General features: G+C 38.0%; 2 protein-coding genes and 1 long non-coding RNA gene across 10 annotated transcripts in view; 2 read left to right on the top strand and 1 right to left on the bottom strand.

Moving 5' to 3' along the window:
- Window positions 1-7,884, top strand: part of LOC103469911 (RNA exonuclease 1 homolog) — a 16,675-nt gene extending 8,791 nt beyond the window's left edge. For 2 of the 5 annotated variants that reach the window (XM_017306681.2, XM_017306680.2), the window contains exons 4-16: window positions 221-461; window positions 1,123-1,466; window positions 2,333-2,476; window positions 2,557-2,668; window positions 2,756-2,827; window positions 2,894-3,034; window positions 3,172-3,285; window positions 4,167-4,240; window positions 4,319-4,423; window positions 4,507-4,622; window positions 5,718-5,856; window positions 7,298-7,418; window positions 7,584-7,884. In XM_017306681.2, coding sequence (XP_017162170.1) covers window positions 221-461; window positions 1,123-1,466; window positions 2,333-2,476; window positions 2,557-2,668; window positions 2,756-2,827; window positions 2,894-3,034; window positions 3,172-3,285; window positions 4,167-4,240; window positions 4,319-4,423; window positions 4,507-4,622; window positions 5,718-5,856; window positions 7,298-7,418; window positions 7,584-7,672 — 1,812 coding nt within the window. In that variant the 3' untranslated portion in view covers window positions 7,673-7,884. The remainder of the gene's footprint in view (window positions 1-220; window positions 462-1,122; window positions 1,467-2,332; window positions 2,477-2,556; window positions 2,669-2,755; window positions 2,828-2,893; window positions 3,035-3,171; window positions 3,286-4,166; window positions 4,241-4,318; window positions 4,424-4,506; window positions 4,623-5,717; window positions 5,857-7,297; window positions 7,419-7,583) is intronic. The other 3 variants (XM_008417970.2, XM_008417969.3, XM_008417968.2) reach the window with 3 other exon arrangements.
- On the bottom strand, window positions 5,079-23,105 carry LOC103469912 (UDP-glucuronosyltransferase 2A2-like). 4 transcript variants are annotated; one of them, XM_081610846.1, is made up of 7 exons: window positions 22,358-23,105; window positions 12,189-12,811; window positions 11,675-11,823; window positions 11,452-11,583; window positions 10,182-10,269; window positions 9,606-9,825; window positions 5,079-9,256 (listed from the first exon to the last, which is right to left on the bottom strand). In XM_081610846.1, the coding sequence occupies exons 1-7, from the start codon at window positions 23,077-23,079 to the stop codon at window positions 8,974-8,976; spliced, it is 2,217 nt and encodes a 738-aa protein (XP_081466972.1). In that variant the 5' UTR covers window positions 23,080-23,105; the 3' UTR covers window positions 5,079-8,973. The 4 variants fall into 4 exon arrangements, with proteins under 4 accessions (XP_081466972.1, XP_017162175.1, XP_081466971.1 ...); XM_081610845.1 differs by lacking the exons at window positions 5,079-9,256; window positions 9,606-9,825; window positions 10,182-10,269; ... (1 more) ...; window positions 11,675-11,823; window positions 12,189-12,811 and adding exons at window positions 18,630-19,262; window positions 20,202-20,421; window positions 20,763-20,850; window positions 21,857-21,988; window positions 22,120-22,268 and having other exon boundaries at window positions 22,362-22,553; window positions 22,823-22,973; XM_017306686.2 differs by lacking the exon at window positions 22,358-23,105 and having other exon boundaries at window positions 12,189-13,755.
- On the top strand, window positions 14,028-19,106 carry LOC145552847 (uncharacterized). Its single transcript, XR_014088968.1, has 3 exons — window positions 14,028-14,118; window positions 15,007-16,400; window positions 19,017-19,106. It is a non-coding gene; the product is annotated as an uncharacterized LOC145552847 (long non-coding RNA).

The following is a 23,105-nucleotide window of genomic DNA, read 5'->3' as shown; positions in this document are numbered from 1 at the left end:
ATAATTTAGCTCCCAAAATCAGTGATTTTGATTGCAAAAAGTAACTGAAAAAAATACCCTGAAAAAATTTTATATTTATCTAATGCAGAAACAGCTATTTATTCATATTTTAGCGTTGAGTTAATGGGTTTTAGCTACACATTCTGGTAGAACCGGCCCTTTTAGAAAATTATGATCTTGATACGGCTCAAAATTAGTTTGTTAAACTTTTTCCACTTAGCAGCCACTGGCCAAGATGAGACCTCAGCCTCAGGTTTTGGTTCCTCTGCGGGAGCCTGGAGCTTCAGTGTCCCGGCCGTCCATCTGTGCTAAGGTCCAGCAGGTTCAGTACCGGGCCTTGGCTGCTCCGGCTAAACCGGGCCAGAATCTTCTTTCTTCAGTGAGTCAGAAAAAACCAGACACACAAACCGTTCCTTCAACTGCAACCCCGAAAAACCTTCAGGTTTATCCAGGTCAAAATGGTGAGTTTTTGGAAAAAGTGAAGTGTTTTAAAGTAAAGTACATTTATATGTTATATTAAGAATTAACCAATCAATAATTGGATAGAAAAAGGTGCTTATTGCGAGATTTAGAGAGTGTAGCTAAAACTTTTCCACTTGAGTTTTGAGTAGAGCATTAGTTTTTTTTTGTTTTGTTTTTAGCTAAAATGCAGAATGTATTTTTGTACTGTTTTGGCTCAATAACTGCTCTAAATGTTATGTTCTTTCAGGATCAGCATTTCAGAAGTTGAAAATTTTTTTGCTAGTTTTTCTAGATTTCTGAAATTAAATTTCTGAGCTCCAAAAGTCAAAAAAGAAAAAAAGAATTATGCAAAATAAAAATTGATTTAACTCAAAAAAAATTCCAAAAAAAGTGAAAATTTTAGTTTAAAAAGTAAAAATGCTAGACTTTTGAAACTCAGAAATTTTCAAGGATCTTGTCTTTTTTTCTAAAAAATTTAGTTTTTCCTTTCAAATGTTCAACTTTTCAAGCTCAGAAATTTTAATGTCTCTTCTAGAAAATCTCTGAGGTTAATCTCACTATATCTGAGTTTAAAAAACCGTCATAAGATACGTCTGTTGTGCCATTTTAATGTTTGTATCGTTCCCTGAATGCTCTCTGCTTTGCATTTCTGCACCTCAGCTTATCTGAACTGCGTCCCTCTGGGAACTGCGGTTATCGAAGTGGGAAGCGACCTTCATCTGATCCTGCCGCAGGGCCACTTCCCTCTCTCTGCCACCTCCTCGTCCAGCCCAGTTTCATCGGTTTTGACTCCAGTGAGTCGGGTCCATTCAAACCCTAACGCAGTCAGGCAAACTGCCGCTCCAGCTGCGGTTTTCGCTCCACCTAAATATCGCTCCACACAGCCTGTGCTCATCGCTGCTCCGGCGCGACGACCCGTGGTCAGCATGGCTTTCGGATCGTCTGTCCAGTCGACAGTCGGCGCTTCCACAGCTTCTCAAGCTTCGACTCAGGCAGCTGTCAAGGTAGAAAACAAGTAGATGTGGAAAAACGTACAGCCAAATTCCTCCAATGCTCTGTGGAAAAGTAATTTCTCCCTAAACCTAGTTACTGGTTTGACTGGCACTATGCCACTTTGGAGGATTTTTTTTTTTTTTTTTTAATTCAGACAAATTAGAGATTTTGATGTGAAAAAAAAAACATTTTAGGCTGGTTTGGATTGTTCATTTTTAATGGATGTAATTATTTTTTAAATTGTATTTATTCAGGTTTTCTTTGGCTACATTAACACAGACGGTAAATGTGACTGAAATCCAACTTTTTCACATTTCTGATCTTCTCACCCAAAAAAAAATTATATGTGTATATATATATATATATATATACATATGTATATGTATACTTGTATATATATTTGTGCTACTTCTGTATGTGAAACTAATTCAGAAATCAGATTTTCAAATAAATTATAGTAAATGCTCCACAAAAAGCCATTTTCTATTAATCATACTCATTAGTTTCCTTCATCTTATGATCTTGTCGGCTCTCGTTGCTGAAGAAACTTTAAAATTGATTCATAAACGGCTCGCTACATTATTGTTTCTGTAAATTGTGCGCTGCTGTATAACTTTAACGTTCTTTTTCTGCACTTTCGGGTCATTTTGGGTCGTAAACCGTTCACACGGAAGTTTGTTTATGGCCGAGTTAAATTAGTAGTATGAACGACTAAAAATAACTTATTTAAGCAAAAAATTGAAGTTGAGCATCAAGATCTGCTGTGTGAACGCAGCCTTTGATATTTTAATGTGCTTAATATGAACAATCATGACTAAAAGTATAAACAGAAGACTTTTGAAATGGGGATGATGCTTTTCACTGTATTTCCTTTCAGCCACTTCCTGTGAAACGAAAGCTGAAGCAGCAAAGTGAGGCAGCGAAGGACAAGGTGCCTCATGACGTCCGCCAGCGTTACGTGAACATGTTCACAGAGGAATTTCTCAAAACGACAGCTGATGTCAATGAAGCTTTTGAGAAGGTGAACATTCAGGCCCCTTTACTCTTTACTGACACGATTGAGTATTTATTATGATCCATCCTGGCGTTTACTGATGGCAGGCCCTGACGGAGGAGAAGAGTGTGTACAATCGCAGCGTGAACAAACTGAAATACCTGAGCATTGCAGTGAACGCCCTCAAGAGACTCAAGAACCAAAGTGCTACTGCTAAAAGTAGGAAAAAATATATTATTATTTAAAACGGATCTGACTCAATGTAACATTCAGCTGAGTTAAATACTAATCTGTTTTGTCACACAGAGGAAAAACAGACCCAGAGTCAAAGACCAAAAGGCAACATCCCATTTAACCAAAGGAAGATGAAGGAAAATGGTGAGAATTTTTCATTTTCCTGAATTTTGAATATTTTAGCCTCTTCTGAGTGTTTTCTTCTTTCAGCAGGTGATTTGGTGTTGTATGAAATCTTGAAGGGTTACACTTTGACTGACGAACAAATGATAGAAAACAACTATCCTGTCCAGCACCCAGAAAAACCCGGTTCTGCTGTTCTTTTTTCTGACAAGAAAGTGAGCACAGACTGTAAGTAAAGCGATCCAACCTGACTGTGTTACCAGCAGTTCCCTTATTGAGCCACTAGAGGACGCATTCAACTCGTGAATTTGGAGGAAACCTCTGATAGAATCTCTTTAAATCACTTATTTGTCTTTTTAAAAAAGCTCTGAAGAGGATCTGCTGTCGCTGTGGCGCCACCTACTCTGTTGGCAAAACAGGGAAACACCTCAGAACAGAGGAGTGCAACTACCACTACGGGAAAGGAGTTACAAACCGAGGTCAGAAACCAGCTTGTTTTTAGGGTCTGCTGTAGTTTGATGTTCTGCAAATCAGGCTGAAAAATAAAATCAGATTTTTAATTGAATTATTACATCTTTTCTCAAATGGAAATTAGAGAATGATTTCAAAAGGTGACCTTTATTTCAGTCACCCCTTCTGTAAGTTGCACTGTGAGAGTATTAGGGCAAAGTTATGAGAAGTTTTGCTTATGAGAATATAGTCATATTAGCAGAAAAGACACAATTTTACTAGAAAAAACATCTTTAAATTATGAAAAAAATTTTGTTTTAACAAGAATAAAGCTTAGCTGTTGGAAACTGATGTGACAGACTCAGTTCATGTTGTCCTTTTTTCAACACAGTTTGTACCATTGTTTCAAAGTTCTGCTACATAATTTGATGCTAAATTATTTAACATTTCTATTAAGGATTATCTCTAAAACTTATACCAACGTACTTCACAAAATGCTCATAATTCCTCATTTTTATTTTACTTTTGTGTTGGCGTTCTCAAAATTACTACTTTGTCCGACTTTATTCTAGTAATATTCAAACTTTTTTCTGCTAATATTATGATTTGAAGCCATTATCTTGATAAAAAAAAATCATAGCCTGTCCCTTTATTCTGTCCAAATAAAACACTCTTGTCAAAAAAGATGGCCACCCTGGGCGTCACTCTGAACTACGGAAACCCAAGAAGTGAATGTTGGAAAAAAATCCAGATTTTCCAAAAATTCAGTTGATCAATAAAAACGATTTATCTCCCATTCCTACTGCAAATGGGGAAATATAAAATATATTACAAGTGAGACTGAATAAGCCAGTTAAAATGCATTATGTGCAAACAGAGTGAAGCATCAACAGTGTTTTGTTTGCTGCAGTTCCAGGTGGGGTGGAAACTCGCTATAACTGCTGTCAGGGGGTCATGGGTGCGCCGGGATGTCAAATGTTTAAGGTCAGAACACATTCAGAACACATTTCACTGATTAAACGGGACCAGTAAAAGTTTAACATTAGTTTTTCTTTCACCCAGCTGCATGTCCATGATTACCTCAGCCTGGATGGGTTTGTATCTACTGAACCCAGACGCCCCTCAGGCTACAGCTGTCCTGGAGTTTACTCCTTGGATTGTGAAATGGTAATTTATAAAAACTTTTATTTATGTTTGGCTCTTTCTAGAATATGTGTTTACGTGATTAAAACCTGTACGAATGGCTTCAGTGTTACACTGTTCAGGGCCTGGAGCTGTCCAGAGTGACGGTGATCAGCTCCAGTCTGCAGGTCGTCTACGACACGTTTGTCAAACCCGATAATGAGGTCATTGACTATAACACCAGGTAACGTCTCCACAGATGGAGCCCAGCGCCCAGTTTATGTCTGCAGTTGCATATTTATGTAAAAAAAAAATCATAACATAATGGCAATACATGACAATTTATCAGATAATCTGTGAAAAGATCAATCTTATCCCAGTTGTGCTACTGCCTTCTAAAGAATTGCACCACTCCGTCAAAAACAACCAATCAGAGCCAGGAGGAGTGTCTTAGCGTTGTCAGTCATGCTTGTGCACGCGCTTCTCGATGTGCTAATGGAGGAGAAACGACGTACCTTCCAGTTAAACAGTTTATTTGCCATCATTTTTGGCCATGCTAACCAGACTTAGCATTCATGACAGGCTATGTGTGTGGGGAGAGTGTGAGTAGTGTGTACCCAAGCATGATTGACAGCACTAAGACCCTCCTGGTTCTGATTGGTTGTTTCCAGTTAGCACTGGGAGAAGGCAGAGGAGCTCGTTTTTCTTATTTTGTTTTTTTTTTCACAGCTGTTAATGATTACTTTGGTAATCAAGTATTGTGACAATTAATCAAGTGCAAGTGATCACATAAAATATTGGTAAAAGCTGCCATAACAGGAATATTAAAGTTGGATATCAAAACTGGCCCAAATTTTCATTACGGATTAGGGATGCATTACTTTTCCGTAATTATTACTTAAAGAAAAGTAATAATTACCTTTAATTTTATTTTTAAAGTAATATTACATTCAGAATGCAAGTTGTAACTTTTCCTCATATTTCTGTAGCTCAGAAAATCAACCTATAACAATAATGGCTCATATTTCAGTCAACCTGGACAGACGTTAAACAGAAATCAAGCAGACTCGCTCACTTTTTTAATCCAGTTTTTAGTTTACATATTCATCTTGCTTTGCACAATATTTTATAGTCTTTGTACAGAAAAGTTTTATGGCATATAAAAATTAAAACCTACAGCTGTTGCTGAAGTTAACATAGAATAATTCAACAATGTTTGGAAAGTTGAACCATAGATTGGATTTGTTGCATTAACCTTGTGCTTTTGGCTGCTTTTCTTCACATTTCCCATTGCGCCAACTTTCTTTATTCATTCTCTCTGCTGTTAATCTGTCTGTAGGTTTTCAGGCATCAGTGAGGAGGATGTGAAAGGTAACCACACCTCCCTCAGGGAGGTTCAAGACACTCTGTTGAGCTTCATCAGTGCTGACACTATTCTCGTTGGACATGGCCTGGAAACAGACCTTTGTTTACTGAAGGTGATTGTTGCAAACATTTGTTTTTTTCTCTCTCTTTGTTAAAGGAGGATAATGATCTGAAATTGGGGATTCTTGCTCAAATATCAGGCAGTTCTGTATTTAATTTTTTGTTAAGTTTAGACTAGTGACTTGTAAGACGCACTTTGTTCTCTAAATCTATTTTAATTCTGACTGTTTTATTTTCACACTAGCTGTTTAAATTAATGCCTAATATTTTAGAGATATGAAGCTTTAAATAAGTCATAATTTTATTCTTGGTGTCTTTATCCTTAAAATGTCTTAGACTTAAATTAAGGCCTTAAAATGTCTGAAATTCATTTCAAAATGTAAGTTGGCTTAAATGAATTTCAAGTCTTAAATGTTAGCTGGTAGGACTTTGTAATTTCATATATTCTATGTAGTTTATCTTCCTTGATGAGGTTGATTTAGGCTGATGCTAAATAGCTGCTAGCATACCTTTGCTAGCTAGCTTTTTTGTTTATCATTGGAAAGTATAAATTTATTGCCAGCTGACTGGATGACATTTATCTTTGCTACTGGCTCACATTCTGTTGCAAACCCATATATTACGTGTATTTGTGCTAAAAAGCTTGCAACTACTAAAACATAAAATGTGTATTTTATTTTTTTTGTACATTTTTGTCATGCTTGTCTTAAAGCTGCAGTACAAAAATTTATTTATATTTTTCCATCTATGTTGAAACTGTCGCCATGTTGTGACATTGTAATATGAAGATTGATCTCCCACCTCATCAGTGAGCTGCTAATGCCAAGTACAACCAATCAGTTAGGAGGTGGGTTTTGGTGCTGTCAATCACTCTCATGTACACGTTAAATGTGCTGTCATTGATGGCCATGCTAACTAGCCTTAGCATTCGTGGCAGCCTATGTTGTGGTGAACTTGGCAAAGAGCAAACGGGAGGAAGTGAGCATGAGTGATTGACAGCGCTAAGCTCCACCTCCTGGCTCTGATTAGTCATTTCTGTCTGAATATATTCCTGCAATTAGTACTGGGAGAAGGAAGAAGAGCTTGATTTCTTTTCAAAAATGATTATCTCTTATACTGTTCATGGCATAATGGTAATTTAACCAAATGTGTAAAAAAAAAAAAAAAAAAACTTTTCATAAAAGTTGCATACTGCAGCTTTAAGCTTAATCCATACGGTCCTTAAACGCCTAAATGTGAGTTGGTAACACCTGCAGAAACCCTGTTTTATTAAGTACAATGAAATTATTAAAGCAGGCTCAATCAAGTTATTTTATTTATCAAGTGTTTCTGAGCGGCAAATGAACGCCTAATAGCAGCATCCATGTGCAAAAGACACCAGCCATTTTTCTGATGCATCACAATTGGCTTTTTTATTCACCTGTGCATGTTGGAATATGAATTAAACTATGGAGGGTCTGACGGGAGCTTTTTTTTTTTATTTTTGTGCTGTAGCTGCTTCATGGGACGGTAGTAGACACTTCGGTGGTCTTCCCCCATCGTCTAGGTCCGCCCAATAAGCTGAGCCTCAACAGCCTCACCGCTGAATACCTCAGGAGGATTATTCAGGAGAGTGGTGGGTTGCCACTTTACAACCAACTGGTTTTGTTTCTAATCATAGTCTGTTAAACCACAGCCGCTTCAATCATTGTAAAGGATTAACTGAATATAAACTAATAAAGGAATGGAGTGTGTTTTAAAACTGCAACATGTTAAAACCGTGTGCCGCTGTTTCTCCCAGTTTGTGGCCACGACACTGGAGAAGATGCAGCTGCCTGCATGGAGCTCATGCTGTGGAAGATGAAAGAAGATGGGAAACTGAAAAAATGAGGAACTGCCACTGATTATACATGAAACATGATATGCATGATTGTGTATTTGAAGACGAGTAGGGCTGTTTATTTGTGTTTATAATTTGATGCGTTTTCTGCTAATGGACATTTGAGTTAAAGCCCATGTATAATGTCTATATGAATATTTATGAGACTCACGGATAAAGCTACTCTAAGTGGTTCCCAAATAAAGGCATAAAATAAAATTTCTGTTTGTTGTCCTTCCCTGAGTCATAATCAGTCTACGAGGATTCAGTTTATATCTCATTATCTTCAGGTGCGGCTAATTAGCGCAGCTGCAATGTATGACGTCATTCCAAATCAGGAAAGGCCAACAAACCTGATGCTGCTCCAGTTGTATAGGAACTGGGAATGGTCGACTTTGCAGTCTGAAAAATTAACTGGAAATAATCAGAGGTCGGATTTCCCACTGGGAGCAACTCCATCTAGTTCCATGAACTTCACTTTTCAATATGGCCGCTAGCTCCTAGCATCGACAGTAAGAAAAAACCATGTTTATTTCTCAAGACACAAAAGCAAGAGTGCATCTTAAATCAGTGTTATATGTAGCGCATTTACACTGACCCAAATTAAAAGTAGTGTTTGTTTATCGAAAGTAAAACCGCTTCTAAAGCTGTAAGTGCGGTAAAGGAATTGCAGACAATGGGCGTCGCCATATTGAAATTCTGCTACGGAGTATTTGGGGCAACCTTTATTTTCGAAATATGACTCGCATGATTTTTTTTACTTTTTTTTTTTTTTTTTGTAATATGACTTCGCCTTAAGATCCCAAAATTCAATTTATCTTTTTATATTTATATTTCTTTTAAGCTTGTCCTAATAGGGATACTGTACTTGAGTCAGTTGTTTTTACTATTTTAAACAATGAGTTCTGGGCCATTTTGGATCATTTAATATTTATATTTATTGTGTATCTATGTAAAGTTTCACCTCACCTACCTAATAGAATAACATTGATTGGTTGCAATAATATGACTTTATTCTCAAAATATTTATTCTTATTTTGACTTCTCGTACAACTTTATTCTCAAAATATAACTATTTTCATATTGTTTCAACTTTATTACTATGACTTCATTCTCATACATGTTTTTTTCTTGCAATATATAATTGTTTTTACTTTATTTTGGACTTTTTTTGTCTTATTATCTTAAAATCCTGTCATAAAATTCTGACTTCTTAGCTCCCATGTGTCTGTTAACAGTAACGCAGCATGAAGCCAGTCTCAGCGGTGACAAACACAGGTACCAGGTCCCAAAAACTAAAATCTAAAGTCTGTTACTCTGCTTTTCTCTTTGTCTTTTTTCTGCTGCAGCATCTCTTGAAACAGAAGCTGCAGCTCTTGAAGAGGATGAAGATGAGGAGCAGATCTATAATAAGGAGGAAGGCCAGGACGTCCAGGCTGTGGTACTGGTACCAGGTGAGTTCATGGGCCTGAACCCTCAGGTGTTTGGCTCCTTTGTTCCTCATGGTGAACTCGATCCAGAAGACGGCCTCGTCCCGAGGAGTCATGGGTCTGTCATGGTGGATTTTGGACAGTCTCATCACGTTTTCTTTGTATCTGTGGATGAGTTTGTACAAGTATCTGTCAGTTTTTAACTCATCAATAGGGAGATTGCCACAACAGCAGCCATTTTTAACCCTTTACAACAATTCAAAGGTGCATCTTGGGACAATGGCACATTTTCTCTTTAACAACTTTGAAAATGTGGACTTTTACATTTAAGCTTACAAAGCTAAGCATTGTGATATTTTTTTCTGTGTACAGAAATTAGATCATGATTCTTGGTTCACTTTATGATATGCAAATTCATTGGGAGACACTTGTATTGTCGATTTCTTCAAAAACTGAAACCTTTAAGTCATCCAAATTAACTGATTTGATAATTTCTCTGTTATTCAAAACGTACGATTTGTCATTAATGACGGTCTTGATTGCATCCCTGAGGCTCTCGGTTGTCATGAAGTTCAGGTTCTGAATGACTGCAGCTCCTTTGGCCTCCATGTGCACCATGTTGTCTGGCTGGTCAGCGAACATGGGGATTCCCACCATGGGAACGCTGTGGTAGATGGCCTCATAGATCCCGTTTGCTCCACCGTGAGTGATGAAAGCTTTGGTTTTAGGATGACCTGACAGAAACCAAAGCATGAAACATGTGAGTGTGAGTTAATTTTCAAACTAAAGCCATTGAAGGTCAGCGGTGTATAATGATAAAAGATATTTTACATAAAGTCATTTCAAATATCTTAAGCCAAGTGGTGAGTTGTTTATACTGTACAGGATTTGGCGAATGGCGTGTTTTTCTTTGAAACGGTAACTTGGCTTTTATTCAATCAATAACTTGACCTCTACAGTAACTTCTGCTGAGCATCTTTGTTACATTTCAGTGTTGTCAGAAAAAAACAGGCAGTCTGACTGCACAAATATCAATCCAACATTTCTGCTGCCACGTTGTTTGTCTCTGAATGACACAAACTTCACTCACCCAGCAGGTCGTTCTGAGGAATCCAGCTAAATATCCTGGTGTTGGAACCTAAAGTTTTTGGATTTTTACCGTTGTATCGCCACAAGACCTAGAAACAACACAGAATGCTGAGAAAGCTTAAGAGAATTTAAATGTTTTTGATGTTTCAACCTTGCATAGTGATTAGACTGGAGGTTTGGAAAATTTGAGTACTGTCATTCCAATCAAATTCCTGCTTGTAAAATCGATTAACCTTTGTCTTTGAATATTTAAATTACTTTATCTTGAGGAAAAAAATGTCCAACCCTTCAGGCAATTTTTTTTCTTCATCAATCACTGAGGTACGTTTAAATGGCCTTGTACTTGTTTTTTTCCTGTTAAAAGGGAGTTTTTCCTCTCCACTGTCGCTACATGCATGCTCAATACGAGGGATAACTGTAAAGTCAACAACACAATGTAGAGCTCGCAATAAAGGAGTAACAATATATATCATGATATACACATGATAAAAAATTTAAATCAATAATTATTGACTCAATACACATTTCTATATGTTGCTAGTTTTATCTTATTTCAAGTTTACTAAGATATTTGCACTAGAAACTAAAACAAAAACAGTTTTTGGTATAGTTTTGTGTTAAGATTTTGTGTTTTGCAGTGAGGTTGGTAGCATCAATTGACTCACTCACTCTTTGGTTACCTAGCAACAACTTGCTGAGTAATTTTTGGTTACCCAGCAACAACCTGTTTAGCAGCAGTTTAAGGTTTCGCCACTGTGCCTCATATTTGCCTAACAGTAAATAACAATAAACAGTAAATAAAAATGGGAAAGTCAACACCACCAGTTTGGCAGTATTTTAGATATTTAAAACAAAAAACAAATCAATAATTATTGATATCGACTGATATGAAACGCTTATCGTGATGTTTTTCAGCCATATTGTCCAGCGCTATATAAATGTAATTAATTTATTTAGGAGATCCTTTAATATCAAACTACAGCAACGTAAACATGAGAACCCTAACCTTTACAAAGTGAAAACATTTTTTAAATCTGAAGACATTTTTTAAGTTGGAAACAGTTTATATTGAAAATGAGATTTTCTTCTGCGTATATAAAGGTCAGATAAATTGAATGGAATCTGCTTGTGCCAGTAGTGAATGAGTTACTTATGACCCAATAAACCTTTGGGTGAGTGTCAACACCCATCTGATCAGGGCCAAGTTGGGAAAAGTTGCATCAGACGATAAAAAGAGGTCATTTGGAGAAAACATTGAACATATTGCCAACCTTTTGGGGAAGCTGAGCAAGGGCTGACGCTATTAGGTTCGCCTTCTCTGTAGTTACATTCTTAATCATGGAGCCCAAAGTGAAGACCACAATGCCATTCTCTCCAGAGCTCTGCACAAATTCTTCCATGTCCTGAAATATCAGTAAAGTTTTAGAGTAAGTGGATTTGGTTTTTTATGGAGACAGAATGTGATTCGTTTATATGGTTTTTAAAAATTCCTACCTTTGATAAAGGTTTAGCTGGTCTGCAGTGGATCCCTCCAACAAATTTAAAGTTGGGCAGGAGTGGACGAGGAAAATCAAAATCCCAGTAGGTTCTCATCAACCAGATATCAGCTTTACCCATCAACTCGCACGCACTGGTGGGTGTTCCTGATACAAAGCATTTTATGTAATAAATAATTTATAAAACGTCATCTGCCGCATAACTGTATACATAGTTCTCTGGGAACTTTGTAGCTGACAGCCATCTTGATAGGTATCTGTAACAAACTGTTGCTATGATGACAATAAACAAGCCACAAGCTTAGACCTAGCTTATAAACAATTAAGGACATTACAGCCATTAAGTTTTAAACTTTTTTTCCCCATACTTTTTTGTCAGTCTCTCAAAGACATAGTTCAGCTATGCTTTGTGCTGCGTTTGCCTACCAAGATGGTGGTTCAGTGGCACGGATCACTTGTGGTTCAGACTTGTGGGAGCCATGCATGTTGAGGATTCTTGTTGAATTGCTCACCTTTGACTTCTGAGTAGTATTCATCGAACATATTCCACATAACATGGTCGATCACGACGTCCTGCAGAGCGTAGAAGAGGACGTTCCACAGTCTCTCTGAGAAGTCCATCTTGTCCGTGAGTTTGCTCATAACTCCAGGGACAAAGGAGGGAGGAGCAGGTAGCTGACCACATATCCTCTCCCAGTTATGAGCCAAGGAAAAACGTAAAGAAAAGACCAGGGGGATTCCCAACATGTCCGCTGCCAGGTCGCTGCCAGGTAGGAGGGGGTCAGCAAAGAGCAGGTCGTAGTTTTCTTTCTTCAGCTTCTTCATCAGGGTTTCTGATTTCACCACGCCATCTAGCATCTTAAGACTATTCTGTAGGTCAGTTCTTATAATATCCATATATTTGATATAAATCTGGAAGTAGTTCATGTGATCTATCTCGTACATAGAGAACTGACTAAACTCCTCCATAGTATCCTCCATATCCTCTAATGGAACGGAAACATTAAAAGGCTCATACTGGAAGCGAGACGGTTCGCTGCTGTTCATGAACATCGATGCACTCGGAATCAGCACTGTCACCTGGTGTCCTCTGTCCACCAGTGTCTCCAGTACCGGCTTCATGTTGATCCAGTGGCTGGCCTCAGTGTACCACACCAAAATCTTCCCTCCATTTGAGCTTTTTGCAGCACAAAGCAGCAGCAGGACGCAGACGGAGAGACGCAGCTCCATGGTGGCTCTGTGTCTGCAGATAAACCAGCTTCCGTCTTTTCAGCAGGTTCACCTGAGAGATATTTATTAACTAAATGAACTCTGACACTGCCCTTTTGGTACTGAAGTACAAAAGATAACAGCCTCACCCCATAAAAGCAGCTGGAGGTAAAGGGTTATAACGGCTAACCTAGCAGCGGGTGAATCAAATATGTACAGGAGAATCTTTATTGAGCCTTTAACTGGCTGTACGCTGCAAAAACACAAAATCTTATAAAGTATTTTAGGTCTGGGTTCTTGTAGGAGTGCAATAAATCAACAACATATATAGATGTGATCAGTATCTATAGATAAAACATCTGATAGAATATCAATTTCACTGAACTCCCATCCAGAACCGCACAGCATTCTGGGGCATATGGACAGAGGAAAGGCTTTAGCTGCTCAACCTCTCACAGCTAGCTAAGAAAAGTTGGCGGCATCAACTAACTCACTTTTTGGTTACCTAGCAACGACTTGTCGAGTAACTTGTGGTTACCTAGCAACAGCCTGTTGGGCAGCTAAGATTTTGCCACTTTGCTTCATAACTGTTTAAAAATAAAAAACATCGGCATGGAGTGAAAGGAGAAAATCGGTACAGAAGATCAAGAGGAAACTATAAAACAGGAAATGTGACACCAGTTTGGCAATATTTCAAATATTTAAAACAAAAACTAATCCAATAATTATTGATATCAACCAACCTTAATATAACCAGTATTATTTATACAAAATAATTAATTAGTTTATTAATAAGTCAGAAAATTCCTTAGGTTTGACTGCTGGAGGGTGTGGCAATTTGTAGAAACACACACAGACGACAACGGTATGGTGAAATTTAAGTGATATATTGATATTTGCAATATTTACAGATCAGTGCAATTCAAGAAGTCCTAGCTGTATTTCTCTTTTTCCAAGAGGTTCAGTCTTTTCCAGATTTGAAGAAGTTCAGTAGAATTGTTGATTCTTTTCCTTCCAGATTGGAAGGAGTTGTGTGGAATTGTTTCTTGTCCTTTGTTGGTTTTACAGATCTAGCTCGCCAGTCTGGTTTGCTCAACCACAGACATTATCATGGACTTGGAAAAAGTATCCTGGAACGGGGCTCTGTAAAAGAAACCTGGCCTGTGAGGGAAAAAACACACAGGCCTCATGACCAACCCTGGGTTTTGTCCAAAGAGCTAAGAAATCTTACATGTACATGTTTTTTTCTATGTTGTAGTGACATTCAATACAATAATTAAACTCTAGTGAATATCAATTCAAGTATTTTTAGTCCAACTATTTCATATATATCGATCACATTGACCGAGTTCAAAACCTTTCATGGGAGGCTAATGCTAGCATACTAGCTGCCGTAAAACAAAACACTCACCAGTTCCCACTTGACAAACCGTGTACGCAAGTAGATCGTTCGGAACCACAATCACACGTCTGCAGGTTAAGAAGCGTATGAGTGACTAACTGCACATTGTCCTTTGCTAGAAGCATATGATAGGCTAACAACCTACCTGTACCAGCATCGGACAGCGTCTCCTACATAGACATAAGAGTAGACCCCGCATTGGCTGCTCCGGCGCAGGAAATATGGCGGCCATATTGGAGCGGTCGTCCCTCGTACTTTGCTCAACCAAAATAAGATACCTCAGCACTGTTGTTCAGATCGATGAACTATTGATGTGAGGGCTCCACAGACAACATTTCACAAGTGAGATGGACATATTATAGTGTATATTTTGTGATTAGAATATTACTTTACTGTATTTATGTCCACCGGCGAGATACCAGCTAATATTAATATATAACAGTGCTAGGTGTAATACGGGGTTCAGCCCCGCTATGAAGGCTAACAGATTCCGTAAATCTGAAAAGAAATTTATTATTCTCCGACATTGACTTAGATTATCTGACACAAGAGCCTATATTAGAAATGAAACAATGTAACATAGCTATATTATAAAACTCATATTACGTGTTATAACATTCACCAGCAAAGTTTACACAGGTGGTAAGACTATTATTTATATGTAATTCTTTCACTCTGTAGATAGCCTACATCCCAAATCTTCCGTTTTTGTTTTGAAGGTTTCCTAAAGACGCGATGTGAGGAAGAAGTGGGAAATATTTTTAAAGAGAGACGGATTCACTGTACAGCATGGATGAATCTCACATCGGATTTTGGACTCAATCTCAGCTGCTGAATCTCTGAAGCTAGAAATCCTCGGCTGGAAAACGTATACATATGTATGTATATACATGCATGCATGCATGTATATACATACATAGACATAATTTATTAAATAAATTATGTCTATGGTCTCCTACTTTACCTTCTTTTTTTTAAATGGCAGTTGGCAAACAACTTTAAGGTACATTACCGCCACCTTCCAGGTTGGAGTATGGATCAGAAGCTCATAGCCTCCTCATAATACCCATTATTCTAAGAAAATTAAAGATACTATCAAAAACTATATCCTGATGATCTCTGAATCAATTCTCTTTGAACTTATTTTTATTACTACAAAGCTCACTAAGTAGTATCTCTCTTTCCCCTACATACTTGTTGCATTCTAAAAAGATATGTTGTACTGTTTCTAACTTTCCACCAGTGACGTGCGGTCAGGGGAGGCAGGTAGGTGAGGCAGAACCTCACCTCTTATCATGGAAAAATAATATATAATAAAATCATTTATATTGCTATTTTCACCCTGTGGTTTGTACTATAAAGTATGTATTTTTCACTTAGCTTAACCAATTCTGATTCGTTTTTTCTTAAAAATCGCTGTATTGTCGCATTTTCCCATTCAAAACCTCAGGAGCAAAGCCGGTGAGGCAGCAGCGAGCTCAGCCTCACCTGCGATTGCGCAACCTCTCGCTAACTGCACTGGCTGCCATTCTATGGGAACATGTTCGTCCTGTCTGTACGCCAGCAATAAAATGGCTAAAAACATTTAATATATGGCCTTATTTTCCATAATTTAGCTTATGCATATAATGTACAGTGTTTTTTTGTCACAAACTGTGTGTGTATCGTGTTTTGTGTGCGGAGGAGCGATAAGAAACGGCAGAGAACAGACTCGAGGTGAGGCAGGCAGTTCTCTTGCCTCATGGCAGGGGGCGCTCATGATCCCAGATATTGTGACTGCACAACTGCAGAGTAAGACACAGTGAGCTAGCCATTGAGCTAGCCACACAGTAAATAAGTAAAGTACAGCGATATATTTGTTTTCTTCTCTCTTCCGACGTCAGCATGAAAGACTACATTTCTACACTTAAACAGTTTTCTAAAGTGGATTTTCAATTGATGCAGGAGATAATAACTAAAGGAAGACCAACACCGGAGCTGAAAGTTTTACTTCAAGACAGTTTGATGATTCTCAAACCGAGTAGAAAAGACATGCCGAGGATCGACTTGGCTTTGGATGAACGGATGTTTTTGTGCAGAATTAGCGGTGCATGGATTTCATTGATAAGTAAAGGTAAGACAGCAATAAGATGTTTTTTTTTTTTTTAATTAAATGTGCGTTTTGTGGGCTACAGTTTATGTTTAAATAATTCAGTAAAGTAGAAGCGGTAGCTAATCTACCACCGTAATTATTTATTAATAAAACATTAAGCTTAAAACGTACTACAACAACAGACTGATCTGTTCTGTGTGCAAAATTCTTGAATGTTTTTTGGTGTTAAATCCTAAAACATGAAGTGGCATTGTTGTCAGTTGCTATGGCAACGAACCATAGCAACGAGTTGCTATGGCTTATTCATGGCAGGAGGCGCCGTGAGCCATACCATGGCGCCATTTTTAAGTAATGTATGTATTACTTAAAAATGTAATACATACATTTTTAAGTTTCACTGAGTTAACGCGGCTATGGATGACATGTAAAAGATTAGTCTTTTTGGCCCCCAGCGTTGTATGCATGCGCGAAATTTCCGTAGGTCCAATAACATGTATGGTGTCTAAGTCATAAGTCAGTGCCTCACCAGCAATGAACCTCACCGCACGTCACTGCTTTCCACAATAACTACAACAACCTGTATTATGTTTATTAATTAACTTAAGCGTACTATTTAATCCTGTGTGTCCAAACCTAATTCTAGAAATAACATCTTCACTTTTACTTCTGTTACCTTTTCTAATTTCCCCAACTTTTTTTTGATATTATAACTAAACCTCGCTTTGTCGTCTCTATCCCACTGTTCTTACCATTTTCCCTTGAAATATTCCTTTATAATATTCTTTATCTCATTTTTACTTATCTTAATATTCAAATCAACAATTTCCTTTCTTGAGGCACTCTTAGCAAAACTATTCGCCAACTCATTTCCTACCAAGCCAATGTGGGCTGGAATCCAAACTAATTTAACCTGAGAGCCCTGATTTTGAATCCTGGAAATTAAGTGAATTATATCCAATATAATATCTTGCCTTGATTCTGAATTTACCTCTTGAATACTAATTAATGCACTACTAGAATCTGAGCAAATTAAAAACTCTTTTTTCAATTTCCTCTACCCATTCTAAAGCCATTAAAATGGCCATTTACTCACCTGTATACACTGTCAGTTTGTCATTTATTCTTTTATTTTTCATAAAGTTTAAATCTGGAGCAATAAATGATATATCTACTTGATTGTTTACCATTTTTGAGGCATCTGTATATATTTGAATATATTCTGAATATTCTTTTTTTTATATAATTTTCCACTTCATTCTTTCCCAATTCTCTTCCCTTTTCCAATAACTTTATATCAACTTCAGCCTGTTCAAAAACCCATAACGGAATCACAGGAGTAACAACCACAGGACTAATTAGAAATTTATCAATCCCAATATCATTTACTTTATTTAAAATTATCCATCCAAAACTATTAATTTGCTTCTTTTCTTTTTCTTGACAAGGTTGTAGTGTCATACGTGGAGGATGGGCTTCATTATGTCCTTTAATATTTGCCCAATAAATTAAGGCTAATTGTTCCCTCCTGAACTCCAGTAGCATCTGACCCATCTCGACCTGTAGAGCTGAAACAGGAGTTGATTTCATCGCTCCGCAATAAAGTCTTAATGCCTGATATTGTGTTTTTTCTATCTTTGCCAATAAACCACTTGAAGCTGAATTATATAAAATACATCCATAGTCAAAGATTGTCCGAATTAATACGATATAAATTGTCTTTAATGCTTTCCTGTCTGCTCCCCATTCTCTGTCTCTCAGACATCTCAAAATATTTAAAATTATTTTACTTTTTTCCACTATTTTATATGTATTTTCTATGTGAGTTTTTTTTTTATTAAACCATATACCCAAATATTTAATTTGCTCTTCCCTTTCTATAATATTCCCACTCCTACTTTGGCTGCTGTTTTCTCAGCCATATAAGCGCAACCGTCGCTGACGTGCGCAGATCATGTGATCACTAAAACCTCGCGAGAACAGAGTGATCTCGTTTGGTTTATTTTGTTATAATGAAATTAAGGAGAAGAGGATTTTATTTTTAAATACATCTTTAAATTAAATAAATAAATAAACTGAAACAAAAATGGAAATAATTATCCGGGTTACATTAACATCATGAAATTCAAAACACTATACCATTAAATGTGTCATTAATGTACAGTGGTAAACCTTAAGACTTATTTTTTTATAAAATATTCTACTACTAAATGTAAAACCTCATTACTATGCATTCAACACACAATACACAAGTTTTCTTATTTCATGTTTTTATTTCAAACATGAATTTGAATTCAAAAGTGATTGCCTGATAATGCCACTTCCATGAACAAACTGTTGTTTAGCACTTTTATGATAACATCAATATGTTAATCTAATATTTGTTTCAAGACATTTTGTGCCACGTTTTCTCTGAATATTCATGATAACTGTAAAAGGGTTGATAGAGATGTTTCAATTAAAACCATGAAAAGAAATGAGACAAATCACACAAATATATGCTTATTTTAAAGGCAATTTTAAGAATGCAACACTCATTGGTACAACTTTATCTTATGAAATATCCTTTTGCTCAGGGATCAGATTTTTTCACTTCAGTTTTTTCATTCTGCTTTTCTCTTTGTCTTTTTTCTGCTGCAGCATCTCTTGAAACAGAAGCTGCAGCTCTTGAAGAGGATGAAGATGAGGAGCAGATCTATAATAAGGAGGAAGGCTAGGACGTCCAGGCTGTGGTACTGGTACCAGGTGAGTTCGTGGGCCTGGACCCTCAGGTGTTTGGCTCCTTTGTTCCTGATGGTGAACTCGATCCAGAAGACGGCCTCGTCCCGAGGACTCATGGGTCTGTCATGGTGGATTTTGGACAGTCTCATTGCATTTTCTTTGTATCTGTGGATGGATGAGGAAAAAATGTTAACCATCACTTTTTAAACATGTATATAATGGTTTTTGCATCGCAGTCCTTTAAAAACAGCTGTTTTTACGGTGCCCTCTCTTTTGTGACACACTTTTTACTTCCACTTGAAGCTGTAATTTGAAAGCATGGCCCTCCAGAGAATTAGGAGCTAGTATAAAATCCATCCATCCTTCTATTGTCTTTACACCCTTGTCCCTTAGTGGGTTCGGGAGGGGTGTTGGTGCCTATCTCTAGCTAACGTTCCGGGCGAGAGGCGGGGTCACCCTGGACAGGTCGCCAGTCTGACGCAGGGCAACACAGAGACACACAGGACAAACAACCATGCACACACACACACACACACACACACACACACACACACACCTAGGGGCAATTTAGACAGACCAATTAACCTAACCTAACAGTCATGTTTTTGGACTGTGGTAGGAAACCGGAGTACCCGGAGAAACCCACACATGCACAGGGAGAACATGCAAACTCCATGCAGAAAGACCGGGACCGGGAATCAAACCCAGAACATTCTTGGTGCAAGGCAACAGCTCTACCAACTGCGCCACTGTGCAGCCCCTGGTATAAAATGTACAGCATAATTTCACAGTTGTACTGTATTCTATATTTTCTATAAATTACTTAGATTTATTTTTTAGGTAACTGTGTAGTTATGATAGCAATCACAAATATTGGTCTTGAAAAACATTCCCATGTGTAATACACTAATATAACAATAAGTGTGATTTGTTTCATATTTTCAAACAAATTAATATTTATTGGTACCTTCATTAAACAGTGGAGAAAATAACGAGACTAAAGATTCTGTCAATACGAACAGTTTTGACAGAATAACAGTTTTTTTATCACGATGTATGATAAACGGTACAATAAACGCCCAACAATAGCATAAGGTAACTTACGATTTGTCATTGATGACGGTGTTGATTGCATCTTTGAGGACTTCAGTTGTCATGAAGTTCAAGTCGACAACAACTGCAGCTCCTTTGGCCTCCATGTGCACCATGTTGTCTGGTTGGTCAGCGAACGTGGGGATTCCCACCATGGGAACGCCATGGTAGATGGCCTCAAAAACTCCATTTGCGCCGCCGTGAGTGATGAAAGCTCTGGTTTTAGGATGACCTGACAGGAGCCAGTTATTACACATTTATTGTTCATTTCTGTGCAACAGTTCAGACGCAAAGGCTTTTTGATACGCGAAGGCGCTCCAGATAAAAATCACATATTGGTGCAGTTTTCTTATCAGTGTTGTGCTAGAAAGTCTGTCCAGACTCGTTTGTCACATTTCCAGTTGCACATCCTGTTCATAGCAGTTTTTTATCGCTTTATGTTTTTGCTCATCCTTTAATGTCATTGATTTTCATTGTTTCCTTGCGTGACATTGTGATTTCACTGTAAATTTACTAGTAGACATTATGTTTTGGTGAACCGTACTTTTGCTTCAAGCTGTTTGGTTTACTCACCAAGCAGGTCATTTTGGGGCATCCAGTCATAAAGTTTAGTGTTGGAACCCAGAGTGTCTGGTATTTTCCCACTGTATCTCCACAACACCTGCAGACGGAGAGCATTTCAGTGTGGCTAACAGAGTCAGTGCTTTAGCATGACCATCACAAAGCCCTGATCTCAATTCAGGCCTGACTCCTTTACACCAGTTCTGTCTGGAGGAATGGGCCAAATGTCCAGCAAACTATTTCTAGAAGTATGAAGTAATATCCAAAAGGTTTGACCCATGCCATGCAGTATAGAAATAATTTTACCAAATACTAGGGAGTTGCATTCACTCTTCTGAACTTCAACGCTGGGGCATTTAACTTTTATAAAAAAAAGTTTTGTCACACATTCGTTAAAACTGCTGCTATGTAATGACATCATAGTATGAGACAAATAATATGTGGAAAAATCAAGATCCTCTGTCTTCTCCCGGTGCTAACTAGAAAATACACAGTACGGCCAAAGCCAATCAGAGCCAGGAAGAGGACTTTAGCTCTGCCACTCACCCTCATGTATACGCGACTCACACCCTCCCAATTGCTCTCTGTTAGCAGAGTCAGCCATGAATGCTAAAGCTAGTTAGCATGGCCACCGATGATGCTGAATAAACAGATTTTCTGGAATAGTGAGTTGTTTCTCTGCCATTACAACAATGAGCAGCACATACATGAGGTTGATCGACAGTGCTAAGACCATCCTGGCTCTGACTGGTTGTTTTTGGTAAGGAGTGGTGCATTTGCACAGACACTAATAACAGCACTGGGAAGAGGTGTAAGCATTTAGGAAACAGAAATAATTTTAGGAATCCTAATTGATTAACAAAATATCAAAAGTTAATACTGATTCAATGTCAGAGTGAGGGAAAAAAAAGGCTTTTATATTATATTTTTTATATAGGCTATTAAAATATCTGGGTTCAACGCTATTCTCAGTTTGGGAAAATTTATCTATAGTGGACAAAAAGTCTGTGCTACTCAGTGGTTGTTTATGATGACCAAGCAAGAGAAGTTGTACATATTGTAGTGAAAAATCCTGATTACAGTTGACATTTGGGGATCCTACTGACCTTCTGTGGAATCTGAGCGAGCGCTGAGGCGATCATGTTTGCTTTCTCTGTGGTCAGGTTCTTTACCATCGATCCTAAAGAGAAGACAACGACCCCAGCATCTCCAGAGCTCTGGACAAACTTTTCCATTTTCTGTAAAATAGTTACATTTTCAGCTTCAGGAAACCAGTTAGTTGGCTTCAGTCAGAATTGTGTTAGTGATGTGGCTTTGTTTACATCAAGATTTAAGTATGTTTAATTAAATTGGTGGATTATAACTGCACCTTTGGCAAAGGTTTAGCTGGTTTGCAGTGGATCCCTCCAACAAATTTGAAGTTGGGGAGGAGTGGGCGAGGAAAATCAAAATCCCAGTAGGTTCTCATCAACCAGATATCGGCATTACCCATCATTTTACAGGCACTGGTGGGTGTTCCTGTTATAGTAGACAATGGAAGGGTTATGTCACCTATTTTGACAAAATATTATCCACGTCTTTGTCTTTTTGTGATAATTCTAGATTACTTACCTCTGATTTCAGAGTAATATCTGTCAGCCTCTTTCCACATAACGTGTTCCAGGATTAAGTCTTGCAAAGCATAGAAGATAACGTTCCACAGTCTCCCCGAGGAGTCCATCTTGTCCGTTAGTTTGCTCATTGAACCAGGGACAAAGGAAGGTGGAGCAGATAGCTGACCGCACAGCCTCTCCCAGTTATTAGCTATTGAGAAACGTAAAGAAAATACGAGAGGAATGCCCAAAATGTCCGCAGTCAGGTCGCTGCCGGCGTAGATTGGATCTGCAAATAGCAGGTCGTAATTTCCCTCCCTCAGCTTCTTCATGATGGTTTCCGATTTCACCACTCCATCCAAAAACTTAAAAGTTATCATCATGTTCCGCTTCATTAATTGTATAAATTTAATGTAAATCTGAACAGGGTTCATGAAGTCCATCTCATACATGTTGAAATGTAAGAAATCCTCAACAAACCTTTCCATAACATCCAGGGAGACGTCGACATCAAAAGGTTCATACTGGAAGCGAGACGGTTCACTGCTGTTCATGAACAGTGATGTGCTTGGGACTAGGACCGACACCTGGTGTCCTCTGTCCACCAGTGTCTCCAGTACCGACTTCATGTTGATCCAGTGGCTGGCCTCAGTGTACCACACCAAAATCTTCCCTCCATTTGAGCTTTTTGCAGCACAAAGCAGCAGCAGGACACAGATGGAGAGACGCAGCTCCATGGTGGCTCTGTGTCTGTATAGACCAG

Source organism: Poecilia reticulata, chromosome 9 (genome assembly GCF_904066995.2).
Source record: "Poecilia reticulata chromosome 9, P_reticulata-male-v2, whole genome shotgun sequence".
In the NCBI taxonomy this organism is placed as follows: domain Eukaryota; kingdom Metazoa; phylum Chordata; class Actinopteri; order Cyprinodontiformes; family Poeciliidae; genus Poecilia; species Poecilia reticulata.
The sequence above is the reverse complement of the archived record's forward strand: the minus strand, read 5'-3'. Positions and strand labels throughout refer to the sequence as shown.